The sequence below is a fragment of the Buteo buteo genome, chromosome 27 (assembly GCF_964188355.1).
Source record: "Buteo buteo chromosome 27, bButBut1.hap1.1, whole genome shotgun sequence".
Taxonomy (NCBI): domain Eukaryota; kingdom Metazoa; phylum Chordata; class Aves; order Accipitriformes; family Accipitridae; genus Buteo; species Buteo buteo.
The window spans coordinates 1295131-1321925 of record NC_134197.1 but is presented as its reverse complement, the minus strand read 5'-3'; the positions used below and the strand labels follow the sequence as shown (position 1 = coordinate 1321925).

The 26795-nt window shown below is 41.9% G+C and overlaps 2 protein-coding genes across 6 annotated transcripts in view; one reads left to right on the top strand and one right to left on the bottom strand.

Moving 5' to 3' along the window:
• Positions 1–454, bottom strand: part of ARHGAP17 (Rho GTPase activating protein 17) — a 47928-nt gene extending 47474 nt beyond the window's left edge. For all 5 annotated transcript variants that reach the window (XM_075058790.1, XM_075058789.1, XM_075058791.1 and 2 more), the window contains exon 1: positions 288–454. In XM_075058790.1, coding sequence (XP_074914891.1) covers positions 288–340 — 53 coding nt within the window. In that variant the 5' untranslated portion in view covers positions 341–454. The remainder of the gene's footprint in view (positions 1–287) is intronic.
• Positions 455–908: 454 nt separating this feature from the next.
• LCMT1 (leucine carboxyl methyltransferase 1) lies at positions 909–21429 on the top strand. The gene is made up of 11 exons (XM_075058427.1): positions 909–1083; positions 2411–2502; positions 3123–3244; positions 4760–4836; positions 5499–5560; positions 13661–13763; positions 15681–15801; positions 16583–16684; positions 17112–17203; positions 19230–19327; positions 21060–21429. The coding sequence occupies exons 1-11, from the start codon at positions 986–988 to the stop codon at positions 21080–21082; spliced, it is 990 nt and encodes a 329-aa protein (XP_074914528.1). The 5' UTR covers positions 909–985; the 3' UTR covers positions 21083–21429.
• Positions 21430–26795: the final 5366 nt, after the last annotated feature.

The window sequence follows — 26795 nt, the reverse complement described above, 5'->3', positions numbered from 1 at the left end:
AGGCCTCTACCACCTCGTCTTCCCTCCCCGTCCCACCCGTTTCTTTCTGAGCCGACACAAGTTCTTTCTTCCCCAAAAGGCCCCACTCAGGAGAGGCGCGGGAAACCCCGCCGTGCCCCCTCCCCTCCTCGCGGCCGAGACTGCGGATGGCCTCCATCCCGCTCCCCGCCGCCGTGCTCCGCAGGGGGGAAAAAACCGGAGCGGAGCCGCCGCCTGAGCCCCCGCCCCGGCCCAGCCCAGCCAGGCAGGGCTACCCGCGGCCGAAAGACCCCAGCCCCGCCGCCCACCTGCCAACGGTCTGGTTAGCCAGCTGCTTCATCCGGTTGAACTGCTTCTTCATGGCGGCGGCCGTTCGCTCCGGCCTTCCGCCGGGCACCCACTGCTCCTCCGCCGCACCACCGCCGGCCCGGCCCGGCCCGGCCTCCCGCCTCCTCCTCCTGCCTGCCCACACCGGAACCTACCGCCGCTTCCGGCCCCGCCCACACCATCACGTGTCCGCATGGGGGGAAACAGCCGGGTCCCCCGGAGGGGCGGGGCGGCCGGAGAACCCGGATGTCAGGGCTCGGGGAGCGCGAAGGTGGCTCCTCCGCTCACGCTGCTCTCTCAGGAGCGCGGAGCGTTGCCGCTTCAGGAGCGGTAGCTGGGCCGGGCTCGGTGCACGGCGGGGAGCGGACAGCCCCGGTACCCACCCCCGTCCCGCCCCCCCCGCGGCGTTACCGCTGAGCGTCCCCCAAGACTACCGCTCCCAGCTTCCTTTGTGGTACCGCCGCCGTTTCCTGGGCGGGGCGGTACAGCCCTCTCTCTCTCATTGGACTCTATGGGAACGGACGAGATCGCGGACCAATCGCTAGCGAGCTGCGGCGGGCCGCCCTGCGGAGGTCGCCCAATGAAGGGGGGCGGGGGGCGGGCCGTAGGGGCGGTGGCGGCAGCGGCGGGCGGCCGATCCAGGCGCGCTGCTCCCCGGGCCCGGCCCTTTGCGCCCCCCATGGCGGCCGCTGCCCGTGACCCCCTCTCCGCCGCCGGCCTCGACGAGGCGGACGAGGCGGTCCGGGGCACGTGCGAGGACGCGTCCGTCTGCAAACGGTAGCGGTGCTTGGCGGAGAGGGGAGCGGCGGGGCGGGGTGAGGTCGGCCGTGCCGGGCCCCTCCGCCGTCACCCCCCCCCGCATCGGGCCGCGGCTCGGTGCGGGGGGGACGGCGGAGGTTGCCCGGCCCTGGGGCGATGGTGGAGGGGGTGAGGGCCGGCGGAGAGGACGAGGTGGGCGGCGAGGCACAGACTGGCTCCCGGGAAGCCGGGCTGGGGGGGGGAGAGGGGCGAGAGCCCCTTCTTTTGGCGGGTGCCGCCGTGCCCGGCGGTGCCGGTGTCTTTTGTCTGTCTGCACCGAGGCCGAGAGCGTCACCCGGGGCCCGAGCGGCTGCAAGGGCCGGCTGGCCGGGGAAACCCACCGAAAGGCGTACAGCTGTAGGGGAAGTTCAGCTGTAGGTGGGAGGACAAACTTCAAAAGAGGGTCGGGGGTCCGCTCTGAAGGGGTGGGCGTCTGCTCTCAAGGCGCTTTTCACTCGAGCCCGCAGGTTTGCTCTAAACTTTCCTGCTCCTGTTATTAAACACCTGCCCCATTTTCAGCTTAGGGTTTGTGTATAAAACAGCATACAGTGATAGCTAGAATTATCCTGTCTAGTAGCAGGGGTCAGAAATTTCAGTAATGTTGGATAGCTCGGGGGAAAAAAAACCATCCTGATATTTTTCAGAATTCTTTACTTCTCCTCTGGAGGATGGGTGCTGGGAGGGTGATGAGTTTTGTTGCCCTGTTGTGCATGGGTGTGAGTTTAACTTCTGTCATTGCTGGCTTTTTGTTGTATCCTTTTGTTATTGGTGTAGCAGGAAAGTGTTGGGTGGTTGAGTCTGGTTTTGAGAGTTTACCTTTTAAAATCAGTTGTGAAGCTAGTAAGTTCTATTAGAATAGAACAGCACTGTTGTTGGTCTTAAAGTGATATGTAGAAGCTCTGGAATAAGTGCAAACAGCTTGTAAGGTAATGATGTGTAGAAATAAAGCATGCTTTGTGTGTGGTCTAAGGAACTTTAGACAGACAATTCGTCTGTTTGCTGGGTCCTCGAGAAGGAAATATTTGAGATTGGGGTCTTTGCTTGCAGGAGATCATCAGACAGTGCAGAGGCTATTAAAAAGATGCTCATTTAATATGGCAGCAGCCAAAATTTTTAACTAGACTTCATATAACTTCTTAATTAAAATAGTTTGACAGATTCAACAGATTTTTTTAAAACTGTGTCTGCATGTACGCACTCGGGTCAGAGAGCGACCCTTTCAGCCTGTATATCTTTTAGAGTAAATCTTGGTGGCCTTATTTCATAATTCTTTTTTTTTTTTTTTTCTCCCACCTCTGCTGGACAGGTTTGCTGTAAGTGTTGGCTACTGGAAGGACCCTTACATCCAGTATTTTGTGAGACAAGCCAAAGAAAGAAAAGCACCCGAAATCAATAGAGGCAAGTTGCCATGTGAATGTGAGTGAAGGCAGTGCAAACGTGTTCTTGACTGGGCTTGAAGAGCACCTGACAAAACCTCTATATACTGGGTATTATGGAGTGTAGGAAATATGTAAAAGAATGAGACAAGTTTTCTTCACAGTAATAATTCCATGCTGTATCTGGTCTTTTAAAGATTATTCTTTAAATCAAAACTCTTATCCTTTGCTTTCTGTATTCTGAATGGAATGTCTCTGTGTGTCTCAGCATGCAGTAATCTCTACAAAGTAATCAAAAATGTTGATTTGACCCAGGACAGCAGGGCATGTCAGCTCTGGTCTTTGCAAAAGTGTGCACACCAGCTAGAATTATTCTGCTCAGTTTGAGGTGAAACTTGACTAAAACTTCTGTTTACCCAAGGAATCCTGTTTTATCAGTGCATCAGATTTTGTTAGTAATAAAAAAAACCAAAACCCAAACCACAAAACCCTTAGCTATCTTAAAAAGAGTCTGTTATTCTTCCTAAGAAATATCATTTTTTAAATAGACTACCTAAAAATCTTAATGACTGTTAAACTTCAAGTATTATATGAAAATAACAATTAAAACCAAACTTTTTTTTTTTTTTTTTTTGTCAACAGGCTATTATGCTCGTGTTCATGGAGTCAGTTATCTGATTAAAGCTTTTCTAAAGAAGACAGACTGCAACTGTCAAATTGTTAATCTTGGTGCTGGCATGGATACCCTATTCTGGAGATTAAAGGTAATGATAGCCGAGAGCAACAAACTGGGCTGAAGACAAAGATTTGTGTGGACATTTGAAGCACTCTTCTGTGAGGGCTTAATGGTGCTGCACTCTGTAGTACAACGTGGAGGTGTGCAGCAAGGCTGAGTACTGCAGCAGACTTCCCTGGCTGGTCTGCCTCAGTTCTCAGCTTGCTTAGAATCAGTTTAGGTACCTTTAAACCTCGGTGCACAGGAGGGGCTGCGGTTTTCACTGGCTTTTACCAAAAAGTGTGTGACACGAAGCTGACCTCTAGTGGACTTTCAGGAACAGAGCTTGAAATCCATATTTTGCTGTCCTCTTTAAGCCTTAAGATTTCACTTTTTTATCCTATATTTAAACAGGAATAAGGTACCAAAGTACAGGACTGTACGGGCTTTATTTAGATGTTCCTGAATTATTTATATAAATGTGAGTTTTGTATATGTAAATATATATGTCTGTATGCATGTATGTAATTCATAAAAATTCAGACTATTCAGATATTATATGAGAGTATCGTTCTGAGTAAACACACCACTAAGTCATCTTGTCTTCTCATTAGCATTTAGATTTGTAAATTTGGTTTCTGGAAGAAAGCTCAAGAAGGCCAGTCATATTTTGCTTGGTCACAATTTATTATGTTTCAGTCAGTGGAAGGGAAAAAATAATGAATTTTTTCTGAGATGTGAAGCTTTTTTCTTACCTACATTCCTGTGAAAACTATGTCAATACACAGTTTTATTAACTTTCCTGTAACAGTGATTTCAAAAGTTAATAAAAGTGGGGCCTGTAATTCCAATTCTTTCTCCTCGTAAAGAGCAGGTGTGGTATAATTAACGTACAGAAGATGGGACCCAGTTAACAGAGCACTTCAGTGTTCTGACTACTGATTTAATCTGCTGTTCAGAAACTCATGAGGTTGACAAGCTAGAACTAGCAGTACATATCCATCACAAAAGGATTGCTGCATAGGGAGAAACTTGGTACAGCTTATCTATCAGGGTGTCAAATACTGACAACATGAAATGAAGAGTTTTTCCCCTTTTTTGTAGTAAAGGAATACTGGTGCACTTGTAGTCTGACTGTTGATTTGAGGGCGAATTGTGGAATGTGGTCACTTTCTATGTAAACCTGTGAAAAATGTTCTTGTTCTTAGAAGAATAAGCTGAAGGTGCATGGTAAATGTCGTAATAGTTTACTGTTGCTGTACGCTTCTAAATCCTGATAATATGTTGTTGGAATATATGTTTCAGTGATCTGGTGTCTAGGATTGCTGCATTACATAAAATGTTAAATAATTTCCTTAATGCTTAGAGGACATTCTAATGTCTCGCAACTGTTTTTGTTGTTTGGTTTGGTTTTTTTTAAGTGGTGGGACATTAAGTTATACTACTGTTACAAATGCCAGTGTAAACTAAAACAAAACTGCTTAGGACTTAAAGTTATATCTTCTTGTTATGTGCATGTGAAGCTTGAATACCCCTAATTCTAGAGTCTTACTCCAATTCTCAGGATGAAAATCTTCTCCCTAGAAAATATTTCGAAGTGGATTTTCCAATGATAGTTGCAAGAAAAATACATAATATCAAGTAAGTATAATGCCTATGTTTAGCTATGTGAAACTGAATGTAATTCAGCAAAATGTCATGAATTGCAACCTACAATTATTTCATCTCTCTTCTGAGAAACTCTTTATGCTCTAGGATTTAGAACAAAGGTTTCATTATGCAGGCAAGTCATACATGTGACTGTGCAGCCACTATTCCAAATTGGAGAGGTTCATATCTGGAAGCTTTAGGGAGGCAAGCAGACTTTATTCTTAATTATGTAAAGTATAATGGGCAGGGGAAGCCTCACATTGATTAGAGGCGATTAAGTCTTCTGTTACTGTTGAAGACAGTAGTAAATTCCCAGACTTGCATGTTCAGTTAGAGAGGTAGGATAGCTGGTACTATGCGCGAATATTCCGTTGGAATGAATACACTAAGGCTTATGGAGGATACCTGAAGAGAGTGCCTGGATTTCTCTTGAAAGATTACCTCAAAACTTAAGAGTCATTAGGCATAAAACTCAATTGCAACTTACTAAGTCTAACTTGCAAACGTTTGTATTTCCAGTAGAGGGCAGAGGTATTCTCTTGTCTGTTTTTAACACATTCACACATATATATATGTTAAAAGAAAAAAAAAATTGTAAGCACACTGTTAAACAAGCTTAACTGCTCAGAGATGCTTCTTCCTTCTTCCCACAGATCAAAACCTCCCCTGTCAAAACCAATTATGGAATCCCATTCAGGGGACTCTCTTCTAATAGGTGAGTCATCTTAAAAGTAAGTCAGCAATGTACTGCAGCACTTTTTAAACTTTTCTGATCATTTTGTTCTGCTATGTGGGCAGGCTTTTAATGTTTGAAATGCTGTTTGGACAGAGAATTGGGAGGGAAAAGAGGCTTTTTTCTTCTCTTACAGACTCCTGCCCATTTGTTCTGTGTCATGTTAGAAACATCTTCTCTTGAAGTGGTTTTATTCTGACAGAAAGTTGTTGGGTTTTTCTCCTTTTTCTCTCATATGTAGCTGAAGTTATATTTTCTTTTCTGTCACAGAAAAGGAAAAATGCTACTGATAGTCATGTATACTGGATTAAAATATCTATTGAGTGTTTTCCTCTATCTTCTTGCTGTCTCATTAAGAGCACATGTCTTCACATTTAGCGGAGTCTTCACAGAAGAAATGCAGCCTGCAAAGTCCATTCCCAGGAGCCAGTGCCATTTGTTACATTTTAGGATTAAGAAGATATTAGATTCAGGTGGTGTCATGTGATTGTACTGTTGCGGCTTATAGCCTCGTTATGTTTGTGGCAGGACTGTAATTCGCAAACCTCTTGTGGAAAAAAAGCTGGGTTCCATTGAGTAATGGTTTCAGTGCCTGAATAGCAGATACTGTGCTATAGTAGCTGCTTTGGACCCTTTAGGAGGAACAGTAATTATCTACATCTACCATACCAACTAATTTGTGTTAGCAGATGTGACTCTAAAACAGAGCTAGCAATATTTTATGTTCCCTGATATGATAACATGTATAGGTGCTTTTAATAAGCACAATTCTAGCTAAGGGTCTGGAGGGCTTGAAAGGGCCTTCCAAAGAGTGAGGAAGAGTACAGAGAGTGAGGAAGTGTGCTCGTGCTGCCAGTAGCAAGGTGTGGGTGCTTCGCCCCAAGGCTCTTTTAGTGCTTTTAACTTGGATCAGAGTATTGCCACATACTGAGTTGATTGTGCATATTTAAGCATATTATGCACATTCTATTGCTGCGTATTAGAGGGTCTTAACTTACCAACCTTTTAGATGTCGTCTGAATGGCAGAATTCTCTGTTGTACATTCAGGTCTCAAAAGATGAAAGCCCAGTGCCTCATCCCAGAAAAGGGGCTCCTAAGTGCCACTGTGTTTCAGCTAGGAGACCTTATAACATATCTTTTATATATAATGAAATATGCTGCATAAGCACTCTTAAAAAGGCATTAATGCAAGGTTGATCAGAAGGGTTTGATAGTGTTTGTGTTACTGAACAGCTGTAGATATGTCTAGTACAGGAAAAGAACTGCAAAGTTATCAAGTTGCAGTGGTGTATTGTAATCAAAAGCTACTAATTAGCAAGCAGCAGTCAACAGCAATTAATGTATCACTGTTTGAATGTATTGGAGTGGCTTATTTCTCTAAAGCTGTTTCTCTTGTTCTTTCTCAGTGCTGGTTTTTAAATACTTTAGAGTAGTAATTTTACTGTAACCAGGCTGATGTAGGCTCTACTACACTGAGATCTTTGGGATGTAGCATAATGTCCAGGTGTTTGGAGATGGTGGAAGTCTGTTGCGGAATCCCAGTTTGAACTGGCACTTGATAACCACCGGTCAGTTCGAGTGAAATCCATCTGGGAACTCTCATTTAAGGACATGTTAATGGAACTGCTTCATGTGGAAGTGCCACCAGAAGAGGCTGTGGACTAAGTAGACAAATCAAACAGCTGAATAGAGATTTCTTACAGATCTAAAGGAACTTGACAATGAATTCGCTCAGCTACTAACTGGTATATACCCTCTCATTTTAAAACTGTCTTAGTACCTGAGAACTGGAAGGTGGCGGCTGTGACTCAAATGGGCTCCAGGAGAAATCCAGGGAACTACAAGCCAGTAGGACTGGTGTCTCTACTGGACAAATTAGTAGAAACTCTAACAGACAGACTTAGTGGAACACAGGAATAATATAATGTATTGAGAAAGAGTCAACATGGCTTTTGTAAAGGTAAGTTATGCCTCACAAACCTATTGGAGTTCTCTGTAGGAGTCAACAGATATATTGGAAAAGGCCATCCAATTAATATAGTGCTTGAATTTAAAAAAATGTGTTTTGACAGTGTCCCGTGCCAAAGAAATTGCACAGTTGTCATGGGGGGAGGGAATGGTTCTCATATGGATAAAGAGCTGGGGATGGAGGGTAGGCATATGTTGTTAATTTTCATTATGGAGGGAGGTGGAGATCTGTGCTTGAGGATATGTTGTTGTTCAACACTAAGAAATGGTTGGGAAAATAGAGTGATTAGTAAGTGGCAGCTTGTTGGCAAGTCCAAACTCTTCAGAGTGGTAAAGAACTGTAGAAGAATCTTGTGAAATTGGCGACTTGGTGATAAATTCAATGCAGATTAATATAAAGTGATGCACATGGGTGGAAAAAATAGTTTGTGCCTCACATGTAAAAGATAGACTTCTGGCTGATTATTGCTGCCTGCGTACAAGATCTGGGTATTATAATAAATAGATACATGAAAACATTGGCTCAGTAATGGTCCAGAAATCCAAATAAAATTTAAGGATTCTTAGAAAAAAAGATAGAAAACGACACAGATGCCAGTATTAGTAGTACATGTTTGCCCTCTTTTTGTCTTTTCCCTAGGTAGCTGCTGTTGGCATCTGTGAGAGGCAGGATACCATGCTAGGGGGACCTTTGGTCTGACTCGATACAGCTGTTAGACTAACGCAATGTTCTGGGAATACCTGTCATAGGGAGTGTAGTGGGGCATAATGAAGCAGCATTTCCAGGTAGGGAAATGTTACTCGTTTTTGTGGGTTTTGGGGTGGGGATATGGACCAGGATTTTAGAATCTTGGTGGGGGGAGATTGTCCTGTCCTGTCCCCATCCCCCTCAAATCAGTTCCACACTGCTGTCTCATGTATACCAGGAATAATTTGTTTAGATGCTTTGGAATTTGATTTTTGAGTTGTTGTAAATGTCAATTGACATGACTTTTGTTCTCGTACTGCTTTTCTCCTCATGCTAAATGTTTTCATTTCATGAACCTAGTGCTAATAGACAATTTTATTGGCTTCAGGGCAACGTCTCCTTTCTCCTTGCCCTTTACACAAAGCAATGACAGCATGGCTTGCAATTCAAGTATAGGTATTTGTGGCCTCTGCCCTTGAATGCAGCAAGATGACACTTGTCATTGAACAGCTCTGTGGTTTCCTAGGGAATGTTAGATCTCCAGGGGAAAGCAGTGAATTTGTGCAGTAATTTGACATTGCTGTGGCAATATCAACTTAAATTGTTTTCAAAGTTCAGTGGCACTATCTAGTTTATGATGCAGTTGCTAGTGTTGGGAAGTTAGTACTCCACCTTTGCTACCTTGCAAGTGCAAATTCACTTCAATGAACTATTACCTTTCAGTGCCACTCCTACACATTCTGCCCCTGTCTAGCCCAGCTTTGGGAGTTGGTTGTTTTAACTTCCTTTTCCCTACATTTCCAAACTTGCTTGTGACTCAACGCAGATGTTGGGGGTGTTGCCGTCTTGGTGGCTTGCATGCCTTGCGTTGGGGATGATCCTGTGCTTGCAAGACTCAATTTCTTTGTGTTTTGACACGTACCCTATTCTGATGTTGTAGTTAAACAACCTGCGTGAGACCAATACTATATCGTGCCTGTGAGCCTGCAGAATAGGTTGTATGGGCTGGTTGGTTGTAAAGCTGCCAAAGATACCTTAGGATGAAAATCCTAATGAAATCAGTTTGAGTCAATAGTATCCTGCATGCTGTCTCTTGGAAAACTTCCAGGAAATTGTTTCACTAGTCTGAGAAGAGAGTAAGAAAACTCTGAATTCTTGTAGCAGGGGAAGCGCTGTGCTTCTTGCACCTGAGATTCCATAATGCTGCTTCAGCAGATGGATTAAGGTAGCGGGTGAGTGCCTGAGGGCCACCATAAAACAGAACATTTACTTGCTGGTAGCATGTGTCCATGAAGAAAAATTTTATTGCAGTGAGGTCAAAACGCAACTGTAAGCAACACCTGCTACTATTCAGTTACTGCAATGATGTCCAATTTCGAACTACTTGTATTGTTACTTCTGTGCCAAAAGCCATGGAGAATACACATACAAGTGGTATGATGAGAGTGAAACGTTCTCCGTTGCATTATGCACGGATAACAAAAGTGTGCACCTAGGTTGAGAGAGTCTGCGGTGGGTAGATGAAGTGGGCTGGAGTGGTGGGCCTTGTTTTCCTTCTCTCCTTCACTCTCCCCTCCCTTGTATTTCTCAAATGAAATCTGAATCTGGGGTTTCTCAAACCTTCGCTTTAGACAAGTACAAGAGAGAAACTTTGTACATAACTGAATGGGCTGAGTGTGAGCATCACAAAGAAAACCATAAGGGAGCTCCATGCTCTAGAAAAGAACATTATGACCAAACATCTTTGCGAAAAACCAACATGAAGTATTGGCACCTGGGTAGGAGTTAGTGCTTGAAATATGAGATTTTCAATGGATTAAGCCACCAAATGTTGCTGGCTGTGCCAGCATTAGGGCAGTTGGCCTGAGTCACAACAAGGTGGCCCTAATTATTTGAAAACTATCACTGACTTGCATGTTAGTGCAGTATGGGTGGTGTTCTCTGGCCCAGCCAGGAGGGAAGGCAGCAGTGCTCCTGGCAGCGGCAGACATCTGATGGAGCGTGCAGGGCTCTTGTCTGTGGGGAGGTCACTGTGGCAGACACCTTCAGAAGAGTGAGATTACAGTAAGAAAACAAAAAAGTAGGTTTTTTTTAACAAAAAACCCATTGATTCAGTTAAAAGAAACTTCTTGTTCATAAGAAGAAATCAATGGAGACCATGTGACAGTTGCTGCCAAGCTGAAACTCGCTTTTTCTTTTTCTGCTGCTCTGTAGGTAGGCAGGTATTGTAAAATACGTTTGCACCAATGCTGCTCAGTCAGGGTGGCAGTGTATTTGCAAATTTTCATGCTTCAAGCATCAAACTCTGCAATAAAGTAGATATTGGTGCCAGACCATGAACTAGCAGTACGTTATTTTCTGGAGTGTTTATGGCTGTACTTCAACTTTAGCCTCCAGGCTGGGAACAATGGCAATTCCAGCTACTGGCAGCTGCCATTGCCTTGCAATAAGTGAGTGTCTGCTATCTAAGTGTGAAGTGATGGAGCAGTCGTCAGTCTGATTTAAAAATCTTGAAGTTATTTACCTAGTTAAGCATGAGCTCTTCATCTCTTTGACTTCATATACAAAAGGATTTTTTTTAATGCCCTTTATAGGCCAAAGGTGGAAGCTAGCAGAAAATCTTACAAGGAAGTTTGGAAGAGGCTTAGCTTAAACTCTTTCCTCTTGCTTTTTCTCCTTTTGCCTCTCTTTTTTGCATTTTAAAATTACCTAGTGTAAATTTCATATTTTTCCCTAAGATTTCCTTCAAGATAAAAGTATTAATCATAAATGTTGAAATATATGAATTATGGAGATATTTAATGAGGTGCTTTCAGATATGTACAATTTTCAGCAATTGTATCAGCTTGTGTATAATGTGTGTGCAGCTCTGCCTCGGTACTATCTCTGGTTGTGTTTGCCAACAACCATCACTGGAGAGTTGAGGGAAGCTGGCAGGAAAATGTGTGGAGGAACAAGTACATTCTGTTTGAATGGACCAAAGAAGGGAGAACCAGGCAGTCTGGATACTGGAAATGGAAGTGAAGTTACTGCATTTGGAGTAAAAGGCTTTTGAAGAGAGGAAGACAATCCATTCCTCATCAGCTTTCTTGGCCTTTTAAAAGTTTCTGCTGCAAGGAGTCCTGTATTAAGTCATTAAGTATATTTGGCTTTAAGGTTTAAAGAATGTTTCCAAATACATCCAAATATGAACCAAATCAGCTTTAAAGAAACCTGTTCTAGTTTGGTGTTTAGGTTTTTTTTCCAGTTACCTTCGAATAAGCATGCTATGGCTATATGGCTGTTTATTTTCACTTGTCAACAACCTACATCTCCAAAAACAACTCTCTGTTGGGCTGTACAGCTCAGCACTGAGAATCGCCCAGGTTGCTTCCTTTGGCCATCCCCTCTCCCACCATGTCAAGGCATAACAGATATTCTGTGGGGTTTGTTCATGCCTATTCAGACTTATTAAAAACAGTGTTAGTAATTTTGATTGCTGAAATTTGAAGCATTTTAAAGGACAGTTTTCAAACCTAAAGTTTGAGAGGTTTTGCTCTTTCCTGTTCTTCAGTGATAAAAATGCTTGAATCAACATCATGTGAGCAAGAGACACTTACTTCCACCTCTGAAGTGTTTGTACTGCTTCTGTTACTGGATCACTTAAAAATTTTTGTAGTTTATTTATGGTTATAATTAATGTACTAGTATGTCCAAGTCAATGAAGCTGGACAAGAAGATTGCATTAATTTTATACTAATTGTGGTGACTGATGCTCATTGTGCTGTATCTCCAGACAGCAAACCAATCACTATATAAATACTTTCCTGTGTGTGGTGGGGGTTTTTTGTGTGGCTTTTTTTGATGCCATTATCATGGCCTTGATATAATAACTTAAATAGAAGGGTGTGGGAAGTCGTAAAGCTATTACAGAACATGCACATGGAAAAAAGCTTTGACTCAAAATGTTGAATCATTTGCTGCACAACTTTTTCTTTTTTTTCTTTTTTCTTTTTTTCCCCTGTAACTCTCTGCATGAACTGTTCTGGTTTCTGTATCTGTTCAGAAATGTTGCTGGAAAGACAGCTATTTTCACTTGCTAGTGCCATTTTCAAACAGTTGATCACTTGAAAACTAAATGGAGGTACATCTTCCAGAATGTTTGGAGCACTGTGTAATTTAATAAATTGCCTCCCCCGCCCCCCCCCCCCTTTTTTTTTCCCCTCTCCTGAAATGGAAAAACCCTTCATCCTGTCTCTTCAGCCACTTGGCTTCTCTTTCTCTCTTCACCTAGCTCTTGACATCTGCTCCCATATTACCATTCAGGAGCTGTGTCTGTCTGCAGCAGGATCCCAAATGGAGCTGTGCCAGAGCTTGCTACTGCAGATGGATATTGACTGGCCATTACAAGACCACTTTAAACGCTCACTCTGGGTTTTTTTTTCCACTGTTTAGCTTACTTATTTTACTGCTTGCTCCGTCGCACTCATATGGTAAGAGGGGAAAATTATGTGCTCTTCTGTCCTAATGAGTTCACTCTAGTAAAGCTAAAATGTGAAAGAGCAGTCTGATATATTCCCACAGAACTTTACATCTTCAAGTGGGTTTGATGCTGCACTTGTAAAATGCTTTGTATGGGAACCGGGCTCATCTAGTTGAATTGATTGCAACTGGTTGTCAGAGTTATTGATAGCAAGATGCTCATGTTGCTGCTGGCTTCCTTACAGTTTTGCTAGTATGGCAAAGTGTCTTTTGACTTTAGTATTAGTTCCTCCTTCATGTTGGAAAGCATTTACAGGAACTTGCTGCCTGTTGCATCCCAGGGTGAATATTTGTTTCTCAGAATACCTTTTCTCATTTGACTCTACACTTAAATACCATTGCTAGATTATATGAAAATGCTAAATGATAACTTTTTTTGGCCCCCAAGTCTGTGTCTGATACCCATGTATATTATATGGCTATATGTATTGTTAATTTGTATAGCTATACCTATTGTTAATATTTGGAACATGGTTACTCTTAACTTAGTTTTTCAGAAATTGATGTACTTTATTTAGTGTAGTTCCTTATGTACATACGTTGGGTCATCTAAAAAGACTCTACAAACAAAACAAAAACCCCTGCCTTTAATCTTCACATTCTTCTTGTCTCTGCATTCCTTGAAACCATGGTAACAGATGGGATAACCTATCTGCATTAGAGTGGCTGCGGGAGTGAAAGAGTAGGTTTGTTGCAGAGTCTGATGCTAATATATCACCATCTGTAAACCACAACAATTAGGTATAAGGGAAATTAATGTTTTAAAAAGGAGAGTTTGCTGTTGCTTGTTAGGTATAAGAAATCAAACTTTGACTTCAAATTCATATGTTCCTTTGTATTTTTTAAGTTATAATTTCAGCATCCCTTATTTGTAACTGTTAGTCTCAAAATTTTAAACTTGCAGATTCTCACAGCCTAGACTCCAGTCGGTATTCCATAGTAGGAGCAGATCTCCGTTTCTCATCAGATCTGGAAGAAAAGCTAAAGAAACATAACCTGGATATACAGTAAGATTTTTTTATTTTTTATTTTTTTATTTTTTAAATTTTTTTTTATGAGTGCCTGTGGAAGCATACTGGTGAGAATAAAGTCAGGCTTGGGCATACAGTGCTCATTATGCTATTTCCATGGTTACCTTTTCCTGAGCCCTTTGAGCAGAAGGAATTGTTCAGACACCTCATGCAGCCTCACTGAGCTGAGCAGGCTGGCATTGCCGTGACTGCTTGCTAGTTCCAAGTCTGAAGTAAGGTTGTTCCTTGCGTAGTCAATTCTGCAAACTGCATTTTTGTCCTTACTGAGAAGATCAAACATTACAGAACTATTTGCTGCTTGTTCTTAAAATGCTGGGGGGGGATAAACCTTTCTGTGAATGTGTTTCTGGTGGTTGGTTCTCTTTGGGGTATGTGCGAAAAGATCACAAGGTAAAGCTCTTGTTGCAGGGCAAGCAGCTGTAATTCTTTCTTGCTTCCCCCCCTCCATCCCTTGCCCTGGAGGGGATGAGTTCCCACAGCAGCCATTTTCTGCCTCAGAGCTCATACGAGTTTTTTTTTCTCTACTTCATGAATTTAACTCTTAAAGATTTCTAAAAGAGTTACCCCTTGCTTGAATTTGGTTGAAATTTAGTTAATAGAATCATAAGTTATTCAAGGGGATTCTCTAAACTAGAGATGTGTCAATGTCATAAATCACTTTTTTAAGAGTTGGTTCAGTTGCATTTAGTTTTAATGCTGACTGATGGGCAGTACCTAGATCAGTGAATATCTTCCACCCTTATTGTAAGGGCTGTACAAGTCAAGATTTCTGGGAGCTTAGCTGGTAAAATGAAGAATAATTCTGTCAATGTTAAATTATTTCAGAGTTTTATCTTTGTAATTATTTTCTATTACCTCCACTTAAAACCCTTACTGTTCCCTAGACCTTTTGGTAAAGTGATCGCCATGGAGTCCTTTGAGAACCTAACTCCAGAAGCTAATATCTGGGATTTTATTGTTCAAGCGTTAGGCTTCTAGAGGGGGCAAGAGTTAAGTTTTTAGAGTGGATGATGGACATACCTTTCAAATATGAGATATATAAATAGCAGCTATCTGGCTGGGTGGGAGAGAGCATATGGGTAAGCAGAATGCATCAAATTTCCATTTAAATCTTTACACTTCCATCTTTTGAAATCTTCCCTTACTTGCCTACATTGCTGCTCCTTGTGGAATTTCTTCTGCTTCTAGTGACTTTTCTTTTTCCTGTTCATTCTAGCAATTAAAATAAAACTCCATAATTCTAAGGAAGATTACTCGTGTAGATGTCTATTTTTGGGTTTTTGTGGATGGAGGGGGAAGAGGCAATGTGCAAACTATAGATTGCATTATAGATAGGTATATTGTTATATTATAGTTAGATAAGATGTGAAGCTTATTTTACAGATAATGAGCAAATATGTCTAATTAAAATTCTTAGAACTTTTTTTTTTTAAGAGAAAACTTTTTTTGATTTATATTTTATTCCTGATTCTACTGAGCTCTAAAAGAGTGCGGATTTTGTATATAGGGTACAATTCTTCTAACACAGGTAACAAAATGAATTTTAATATGCACTTCAGTTGATGCTATCACAGTTCAGAGAAAACTTACAGAATACACATTCTTCTGTGTTCAAAGTATGGCTGACTTAGGAGAGATTGTTTCCTAATATCTCTGTTTTGTAACCATGGGTGTCCCCTGTGGTTAATTTATTGACTGCCAGAAAACCCAGTTCTAGTCAACTTGATGAAGTGATTTCATTCAGTCTTAAATGTCTAGCTCATAAAGAGGGTAGTTCTTTTAAGAAATTTTGGGGACATGAAATTACTTGCTTGCTAATAATTCTTTATAATCTTTCTTGTTCTTTTGCTAGAAATAGTTCTCTTGTTTTTGTTTTTGTTTTTTGTTTTAAAGTTTGCCAACGCTTCTGGTAGCGGAGTGTGTGCTGGTTTACATGACACCGCAGCAATCTGCAAATCTTTTAAAGTGGGCAGCAAGCACTTTTCCAGTGGCGATGTTTATAAATTATGAGCAGGTAAAACAAAAATGGCATTTTTAGACCTGCGTTATTGTAATAAAAATTGCTTTCCAAGGTGGGAGTTCAGCTTGTAAAATAAGAGTGGCCATATCCTTTTGTATAGACAGCAGTTTCTGCTGAGTTTCTTTAGTAATGTGTTTTATCTTGTAGATCTGTTAGCTCATTGTAAAGAATACACAGCTATTCTGAAAGACAGTTTCTGGACTATGCTGAACCAAAATAATTGAGAATGCATATGTGGAGAAAACCATACAATATTGGTTTAGATAAGACAGAGGAAAAAGAAATGATGCTGAATGTTGGATATGAGTGTCTAACATTACATAATTACCTCTCTCTGTTCTTCAGCAAAGTGGAGCAAAAATCACATCAGCATGAACTCAGCTTCTCTGTATGGAAGTAAAATGCTGCCTCAGGGGAACTAGGTGGCTCCAGGAATTAGTAACAGGATCTTCCAAGCTGTAAATCACTGCTAGGAGAGCAGAACCAAGTTGCTGACAACTTAAAACAGAGTCAGTTTTCAGTGCCCAGTCCCTGTGTCTGTAAAGGCAGTAGCATTGTTACCATTAAATTGACACTCAACTTGTAAACATGAGGTAGCTGAGAAAATTGTGGCAGTGGGAAATGAAACCTGGTGTAAGAATGTGAAACTTAATTTAATGTTATCCTGTACATTTTATGACATAGACAATTTAAGAGTTTAACCAAGTTACTGCTTTTCACTGCGATTACATTCTTTTCGGAAGGGGGAACACTTTTGTCTCATTCTCTACCTGAGGTGAATATGACAGACCGGTTTGGACAGATCATGATTGAGAACTTGCAGAGACGACAGTGTAACCTGGCTGGCGTGGAAATTTGCAGATCCTTAGACTCTCAGGTAAAGGGGTGCAGAGCTCTGACTGTGTTTGATATTAAACTTAATTAATATGTCTGCAAGTTCTGCCTCTGTGTGTGCACTGTAAGGCTCAGAGCAGTGACCAAAGCAGGTTTGCAGTGGGACAGCTGCTACCTACTGAAGCCCTTTCCTATCCACATTACAGTGGTTCCCTGGTTATCAGTGCCATGGTTGCTTGATATCACTTAGTTTTGGTAGTTGTACAAAAACTGCAGTAGATCAGAGCACAGCTCCATCTATCCCACTGTCCTCTCTGTGCAGAGTTAGCAGCAGATGCTTAGAAAAGGGTATAAGAGCTCTTCAGAGAACAGGTCAAGCAGATGGCCTACAAAATCCTTAGGGGGAAAAATTGTTCTCTGGTATTTTTCCTCAAGTCTACTGAAAACTGTGCTGCTTGTTTATTTTACAGAGGGAACGATTGCTGTTAAATGGCTGGGAAACTGCACGTGCCATTGATATGATGAAAGTGTACAGCTTTTTGCCACAGGCTGATGTCAAAAGGTATTACTGATAGCTTGCTTGCGGCCAAAAGTCATCCTTAGATGCCATTTCCAAGGTAGTTCATGTCAGTATGTAGTATGGGATCTCGTAGTATAACAGAGAGGAGGCTGTGTGCAGATGCTAGCTAGGTAGACAGAACATGTCTGAGTCTGAAGCTCTGCAGAACTTTAAGGGTAATACCTGGAGCAACATTAACAATCCAGAGGGTTATGGCTGCCAGGAGTAGACTGGCAGTGGTGATGTTTTATTTGGGTGTGATATAAAGCATCTCATGACAGAAATTTGCAGATAAAAGATGCTACAGAAATGCAGTGTTGAGTTTTTACAGTACCTAAGATGTTTCTTGTAAACATCCAGCCTCCACAACACTAGATGGGTGGAGCAGAGTCCTAAGTTACACTCAGAACAGGCAGCCACTTTTCATGTCCCCGAGGGAGATGACATCCAGGTGTTTGCTCCAGTCTTGTAGGCCTAGGTAAGATTACTTATCCACTTGTTTTTTTTTACTACAAGTGGGTGGAAAATGGCCAGTTCTGATCTTCCCTCCCTTCTTCCTTGGCAGCATATTTAGGTAATGAGCCAAGGCAGGGCAGTAATTTAGTGCTATGACCTGTTGTACTATGCAGGCAAAGAGGGAGAGAGGGGAGAGGTGTGCCCAACAGTGTGCTGTGACTGTCTCTCAACAGATGGGTGCATCTTCCATTCATATCATCTTCACGAGCTAGACTGTTGGGTCTGTAGACAGAGCTTAGTACACAGAGGGTATAACTAAACACTGTTGTAACAGTCAGTAATCTGCATGGGTTTTGTTAAATTTTTTTGCATTAAAGAAAAGCTAAAGAGGGGGAAACTATTTGTAATGAGTAACTTCTTAGGTATATAATATGAACTGTGAGTTGCTATGAGTTATTCATTAACTATAGCTTAAATTAGCTGAACAAGTTACCTTGGTGAAAATAAGTATTCACATATGGGGATTTCTCAAATCATGGAACTGAACAGGTGAGACTGAAAATCATAGGTTGTTTAAATAGGAACGATGACTGTGTGATTGTACCATATGGCACTTATGGAGAGACATAGCTTGTACTTTTGCAGCATTTTTGACTACCTTAGGTCTGTTCAGCTCCTTCCACTTGTTCCAAATGCCAAGAAATAGGTTATGTAAACTCTGTCCTTCAGTATTAATGAGGCAAATAATGCTTTCTATTTACAAAAGTCTTTACAAAAGTGTTCTGTGGCACTTGCACATCTGTGAGTGTATTTAGGAACTTTTGCTCCTCAGTCTCTTTTGATCCTCAGTAGCAGCCCTTCCAAATATTTAGCATGGAAAATAAACACTCCAATATTCAAGTAATCTAGAGTGAGAGAGAGGAATGTGCCAGGTTTTTAAAGCAAGCACAGCTTGGGAGAAGTTCTCCCATTTGTTTGGTGGAAGACATTCAAAGATCTTACTTAAAGAATCTTAGGTAGGAACCATTTTAGGAAAAAATCCTCAGATCTTATATGTACCATTTGGTTTGTACTTCATCATGAGCTCATGTGGGAGAGTTGTTAGAAGCTGCACTGGTGTACCCATCACTCTTCCAAGACATAATATGGACTTGTGATTGTCTGGAGAAAATACTATCATCAACTGTTCACTGTAATCCTTTGGTAGATAAATCTCCTTCCATTAGGCTGTACTATTGTGTCTACTTAAATCCAGCAAGATCACATACATGCAGTAAAAGGGATTAGAAGACAAATACTGGTATTTGTGAGAAGTTACACAGATTAGTCCTGGAACGTGAAATTCTGTGGATGAGAAGTTGACAACATGTTGTGGGTCACTTGTTTCATACATTGACAACAAAGGCTGGGAGTAGTGGTGGTATCTTCATTATGGACAAATACCTGTATTAATTTACTAGAAAGTCAACTGCTTTATTGGCTGTAGTTTTCACTCCTATGGGATGAAGAAGAGTACATTAAAAACTGTGCTGAGACTCCAGCTTGAATCACAATTTTGTTTTTATTCCTACAGAATAGAAGGACTTGAATTCCTAGATGAAAAGGAACTGTTTGAACAACTAATGCAGCACTACTGCATCTGCTGGGCTTCAAAGGACAGCAGTAATCTGGGTAATGTTCCCCAACATCTAGGGGGTGACACTTCACATTGAAATCTTATGTGGAAAGACTGGGACTATATACACCAGATGTATGATAGAAGTATCCCGTATCAGGAATGGGGTCTGCTTCTCTGTCGTTGATGGGGTTGTGAACACCTCCCAGGTGGTGTCTCATGACAGTTTCTCCACAGCCTTTTGATGGTTTGTATAGGCATCTGAGCTGCCCAACAGGAAGCCTGTCCAGTACAGGGGAGTTAGAATTTTTACACTGAAAGATGCCGTATGGGTTACTTTAAATAACTGCCTGCTTTATACTACCAGTGCTAATTGAAAGGTTTACAAATCCTATGCATGTAAAGTGCCATATGGGCACACAGTATATGAAATCACAGTGTCCTGACAACATAAAAATAAATTTGTATTACTTAGCCCAGTCGTCTTCTGCACTGTCCCCATTTACATCCATCTGAGATTTAAGTTTTCCACACTACTTTCTTCTGGGGGAAGAAATTCCCCCTGAACTTAACTCCTTTAAATGTTCCTTTTGTTCTTAAAATTCTGTCTCTCCTGGACTGGAATTTCTTTGAAACAGAGAGACTTGATCTATGCTTTGTATAGCATTATGCATGTTGCTGCTGTTTAAGAAATAATAAAATCAAAAGAATTGTGGTTTGGGTGAAGGATGGATGTCTACAGCCATTATCTGTCCAAATTAGAAAGACAACTGTTGCAGACGTCGTTTATCTCTACTTCTGTCTGCAATTTCAGGGACTTCAGTCTTTCCAGAAAACTTCTCTGCCTGCCAGTTTATCTCTTTTTCCTCCCCTTCTTCTTCTGTGCCCTTCCCTTGCTCCTGACAAAGCAGTATTCAAGAACAAATTTTATTTGCTGTTCCTTAGCAAACATGAATAGATGGAACCTCTGCTGAAGTTGTGCAGCTAGACTGAGTAGCGAAGCATCTGATACAGCTCATAAAACTAGATGTTCCGTACCCTGTTGCTGCTGCTGTAACAGAGATGCTAGCTTGTGCTGTCTGCTGACCTGAATCCTACAACTTTGACAGTTTTGAGCTGCAGAAATGCACGTTTTCCATTTGATTCTTATGGCTAAAAAGTGATGACTGAAATACAGAACTTATTTCTAGAGGAGCTAAGGCCAGAAAATTCACCTATTCATAGTAGCCAGTATTCCTGGGATCTCCAGCATTATTCTTTGCTGTAATTAGAGAAGTATTTAGGACAATTTTGGGTACTGAGGTTAAGTGATGCAGCATATCTTAGACATCAAAAAAGAAAGTCTCAAAGGAGATAATCAAATGTCTAATGCATGGATATGCCTTAATCTAAAGCAGTTTTTCTTTATCCAGTGTGAGTCTACTGCCATCATCAATGGTGCTTTCCCCATCTTTCTCTTTTTAATTTCATGGGCAGACCCTTAGGTTCAGCAGCAGCCTCTGTGTTGTTCATTCTGCCATGAATAACTTCAGTACTCCTTCAGGCTGGCTTATTCAAATTAATTTCTGCATCACAATCAAAAAAGGGTTGAAAAAGTACAGATCAACCTGTTTCCTAATTTCCTTTCCTCCCACCAAATCCTTTACAGTTAAGTTAAAAAAAAAAAAAAAATATTCTCAAAGCATCCTTTTCCTGTGTCTAACTGTCCTAATAGTAGTGAAGTACAGGTAGTATAAGAATAAACACTTGTTTCTCCCCCCCCCCCCGCCCCCTTTTCTTTCCAAATAGGTCTTGCAAGCATAACATTCTAATATATTTGCTGGAGGGAACCCGTGAGCCCAGAAGCCACAGCAACTGCCTTCTACTTGAGACAAGATCACAGAAATGATGGGACTTTGCATGTGCCAACTTTAGTCTGTGCATCTGTGTAAGCGGCGCCAGTGCAGAAAGCGATGGGTGCTGCTGATGTCGACTCTCCTGTTGGCTTTTGGTAGTTTTAATGAATCTTTTTTGCCCATTGTGAGCAATTGTTATGAGGCAAGACTTGCATCCCATTCCCAGATATATAATGACGGACTTTCATAAGACGTCAATAATTCTTGTTTAAAAGCTTGCCTTCCTTAGTTTAAAACTGAAAGTAAAGTGTTATTGGATTATATGATTTTCCTCTGTTGTCTTTTTGTGGGTGTGTAAAATGTATTTGTGACAGGAAGCTGGAAAAACAATACTGGTGAGCTGCATTATTGGATATCTCTGCACTGTGCACAGCTGATAATGAAGGTTAAATTTTGTTAATTTTCATTCTGTTCAGGTTTAATTTGTATGAAGTGTCACCATGTTAGCTTTCTCCAGGCTTTACTGTTGCTACAAGGCTGTCACTATACTAGGTATGTTCTTGTAGAGGAAGAGTGAAAGAAGAAGGGGAGCCGTCATTCTTGTTCAGTCATGTATGAGAAACTGGATGGTGTTAAAGTAGACTTTATTTAACTGGGAAGGGCTTAACTTGGCAGTTCAGCACTGGGATGGTGAAGGTAAGAAAGAAATTAATCTAAATTTGCACTGCTTCTGGTACTATCTTTACACCAGTTTCTCATTCTTCTTTCTTTCCCCTTAAAAGAAACAAAACAAAATCCCAACAGCAATGGAAGACCTTGCCCTACTGTTTGAATCTTGCAACCTTCCTATGAGAAAAATAATAAATGTTTAGTATTTATAATTTGCCTAGTGTCTTACTCATTAGAAATGACCTATTTATACCTGGTTTAGTGACTGCATTTTTCCCCTCTCACCAAGAGTATTTTTTTAAAGCAGTTGCAAGCATAAGCAACCATTTTCTTACCATATGTGACTTTCTGTAGTGTAAGAATACCTGACTTTGGAAATAGTTGACATGGGCCTGCACTGGAGATGTAGGGAGGGAGATTATTGAGATACCAGAAAAAGGAAATAGTTCTTAGAAGTGACAGTCATAATTTCAGAGGAACACAAGTAGTAAAAAGAAATGGCCTTCCCTTCACTGCCCTCCTCTCTGTCACTGATTTTAGTCACTGGTAGCTACAGGCCACCTGCTGTTATGTTTGTGTTAAGCCGATTTCTTAAATGACAAGGCACAGAAATACAGTATTTGGTTAATGTTCTGCTCGGTCTTTGCAAAGTGTTCGCATAAACTCTCTGCCCCCAAAGGGAAGGGATGGACTGTGCAATTATGAAAGGAGCTTATAACCTTTGCTTCCTAGATAACAATATCAATGGTATGCTTATGCCTGCACGTTTTAGATGTTTGGGCTTATCTGTACCCCTCGTCTATTAAGAGACACGTGCAAGCTGTGTCTGCATTAGTGTTGACCCTTTCTCTCTGCAGATGCAGGAGACCAGAAGGGCACATCTCATTTTTTCACCTTACCATCAAAGTTCCTTCCTGAGCACAGCAGCTGTAACCAGGGACTATAGGGTTTGCCACTGGGTGGTTTCCCATGGCAGTTGCCTGCTGTCTAGATTAGGAAGTAGACTTGCTGATGAACCTTTCTGCTTCTTGGGAATCAGGGGCAGTTAGCCTGCTGCATTTAATGGCCTGCAGCTTCTGGGTTTTGCTTTCTGGTTTCGCACTGTTATTACTTAAGAGTTTTTGAATATTTTTCATTCCCACTGTGCAATTGCTCTGTCTTAACCTCACATGAACCCAGGGAGCTAAATTCAATAAGGATCTATGAATCTGTCTTAATTAGTCCTCTGAGTCCTCCAAACTTACTGCCTAGCTAAAATATAGCATTTATACCAGAGACCTGGAAGAAGATAAAAGCATCATGCCTCTTTGCCCATCTTCAGTGTACAGTTTCTCCTGAGTTAACCTGTGTAGCTGTGTAAAGAGTAGATATTCAGCTGGCATAAAGAGGAATACCAGTATGCAACTACTTTCTTGGTGTCTGCCCCTTCAGAAAGTCAGTGCAAGAAACTCGCCTCTAAAGATCTGGAACCTTAGGTTTGAGTAAAGACAACTGATAACCGCCAGAAGACAAGAGTATCAGGGTCACAAGGGCAAAATTATATAGATAAAACTTCATTTGAAAATGCCAGTGCAAATTCATATCTACAATCCCTATTCAGAGCATAAGTACTGAAAAGGTTCCTTATGGAGAGATACCTTTGTCATCCTCCCTCCGTACCATCCTGGTTTTGTTTAGGAGGCAGAGCCTGACAGCTGAAAGGGCTTTAATGTGACTCTGACAAAATGGCAAGGGTCTCTATTTAGGCTGGGATAGGGGCTTGAGAAAAGGTAAAAGAACTCAAGAATCGCAGTCAGTTCTGCTATATTTGCAGCATTTTTTTTCCTCCTCTTTTGCTGTTCGTCACTAGCAGTTGGAACAGCAGGTTTTTATTATGGCTGTGCTGTCCATGAAACCAACCTACGTTTTGATGGAAAGATGGGTCTCATTCTGCTGACTGAGCCACAGTCTAGTGAAAGTTTACTTCTCAGTTCTGCTAACATGGTTTCATGCAGCCCAGAAGCTTGGTAATTGAATATCTAAAGCATGGTTACTCTGAAAATATACTTAGCTCAGATCTTCTTGACTTCTTTGTGAGTCCAGGCCTTGAGCCATCTGAAGTTGTGATAGCTTTATAACACATGATCTCCACTGACAGTTGGTTTGGACTGGGTTGTTGTTGGGTTTTGGTTTGTTTGTTTGTTTTCTTTGTGGTTGTACATTTGAGGAGAAATGAAATAACTTTCTAAAAGAACTGCTATATTACAGCTGCATATTTAGGTTGGGATTCTGAGGTGCTTGTCTCGCCTTCATGTCCCTTTGCCCTGACCCAGCCCTTTTCCTTTACCCAAAGGCTGTTTTCCCAAGTCTAAATCCTGGTAAGTCTTTTATTTGGATGCTGCTACCTTCAAACTTTTTTGGACTTCATCAGTACTGCATCTTGGATCGTGCTGTGGGCCATTAAGTTGCTTTTCTTGCTTTTAATGAGCGTATAGCATACGAGGGCCTCCCACCTACAGATGCTCTGACTCACATGAGAGCTTTGCTCCTGTGGGGTGTGTGCTGTCTTGCAAATTCATTTGCTAGATCAAAGACGTGATGTTATGAAAGCATGACTAGGGGTTGGGTACTTTATTGGTTTGTTTCCATTTTGAAGAAACAGTAGGGTGAACCAGAGATGGACAACAGTAAATGTTTTACTACTTCCATCTTCAGAGTGGACTGTAGCACTTGGGGAATGTGGTTGAGCTAGGACCTGTTGTTCTACCAGCTGGTGCTGTATTTGAGATCCCTTTTGCTTCAGGTGAACTGAGATAATGGAATTTTTATGTTTTTTTTTAATCAGCAGAACAGTGTTTTTTGGGAGCAGACTTATACCTGCTCTGTCCTCACAGTGGGCATTAACCCTATTGTAGAGGCGTTTCCATCATTTGGAAACGAGCCACATTAAATCTGCATCCCTGTGGATGGCTAGCAGGCGAGCCTGTTGGAACAGAGAGGGCTGATGACTGCTGTGCCATTGCTCTCCAGCTGCCAGGAGTTGGATCTCGCTTCCCTTCCAGCCTCATTGCGTACCTAACTGTCCTTTAATCTCTCTGATGATCTCTCAAAATTCTCATTCTAGTGTGTATAAAAGCTAGTTCCTACTTTCTTGTGTATTCATATGGATGCAATTTTCTTCCTTGCGGTTTATGGAGTAAGAACTTTTTAATGGATGACTAACCTCTTGGTATTGGAGACTCCTCGGTACGGCTTTGACAAGATATCTGATTCTGCCTGCAGTGCTCTTTGATGTTCTGCTCCTTGATCTCCGTCCACAAACAGCTCTGATCTGACTTGCTGGCATTAGCATTGCCTGTGTTGGGTGCTGCACAAGCACCCGGTGAGAGATGGTGTCTATCCTGAAAAACCTCTTACTTTTTGCATGTTAATTCAAATAATCTAAAATAGCTGAGTCAAAGATGCTTAAGTATGAAGTTGAGGGAAACGAGACAATGTGTAGTGTCACAAATCTGCTGATAGCCAAGTTTGACAGGTTACCTGACAGCTAATATCTCTGTTATTAAGAATCGGGGATTAAAAAAAAAACCACCACCAAACCAAAAGCCCTGTATCACCCTCTGCACTGCAGGAGTCTTCTTGTGCAGTGACTAATGCTTGCTTTGTGGCAACAAGACTACCCTGCTGATTTCTTTTGAATAAAATGAACAGATGCGTAATAGCATAAAAGCCCCACCTCTACCATCAATTTAATTTTGGCAAGACCCCCTTTGAGAGCATATTCCTTGAGCCTCTTGTAACATATCTTTGTAAGTGGGAACCAAGCTGAAGTCTTACCTGCTCTGGAACAAACAAATCTCTTCCCTTTGAACTGGTCGACATCTAAGATGCAACCACTGAGCTGTTGCGTTTTTCCTATAAATGGGCTTTGAATGTGGCTCACTACAGGAGACAGTCCTGTGCTCTATCAGTCTTTTTTGTCTTTGTCACAGTTTAATCCTCTCTGTGTTTGGAAACGATGTCTCTGCTAGCATCAGGCAGATACTGGTGGAATTTCTGCTCATCAATTTCTATTTTAAGTTCCTGTATAATTTTTTCATCTGAGGGAAGTACTGAAGAATGCGGCATAGGAGTAGAGCTGGTGCCGTGGGATGAAAGGCACGATGGTGCCCTATTTGCTCTTCGTCTAGATGAGTCTGACTTTCCATCTTGCAGCTGTTCAGCTAAACGGTTCAGCATCCAGCTAGGAGAAGGGAAATCATTCCTGCAGGAACTCGTCGAGAGTCTCTTCTAGCGCGGTTGCCAACAGTGGTGAAGAAAGTAGGTCACCTTGTGCTTCAGGGTTACAACAGGATCAAAGGAATTTGTGATACCTCGGGAGGACAGGTGTGGGCAGTCTAGCTCTCATGGTTACGCTAACTAAAATAAATAAATCTTTCACCTCTCTTCAGGGTGTATTTGGGTTTGGAGGGTGCCTAGTGCTGCTGAAACAATGCTGCTTTGCTGGAAAGCCACTAGCCGAAAAAGGCTGAGAAACATTTTCTAGCCAGGAGAGATGGCCTTTGCCTTCTGCTGCTGCTTGCTGTGGTTTGTGTGACTCTGCTTGTTAGCAGTGGCTCCCTTGAGCTGTGTGGTGAATCTCTGCCTCTTTTCTGCTCTCAGCCCAGCCTTTTGCCTGGGTTATTGGTACTGACAGTACAACAAAATTCATCCCTGCAAATGGTTTGTTTAAAGGCGGGGGTTGAATCATTTAAGCTTGAGTGAACTGCAAGGCAAAAGTGAGTTGCATTGCCCCAACCAGCCAACTATGGTGCAGGAGCTCAGTCGTTCCCTTTGCAACCTCCTGCCCTGCTGGCGGCTTCCCCTGATGCTTGAAGGGTTTTGCCTGGCCCTGCCGCAGGAGCTCGCCGGCTGGTGTCTGCAGCGGATCACTGCGTGGGACTCTCGGTGCTGGCTGAAGAGGCTGAGAGCCTGGCCTGGCTGGTACCTGCCCCTAGACGAGGGCACAACGCTGTCATCTTTGCCACTGGGCTGTCTCTTA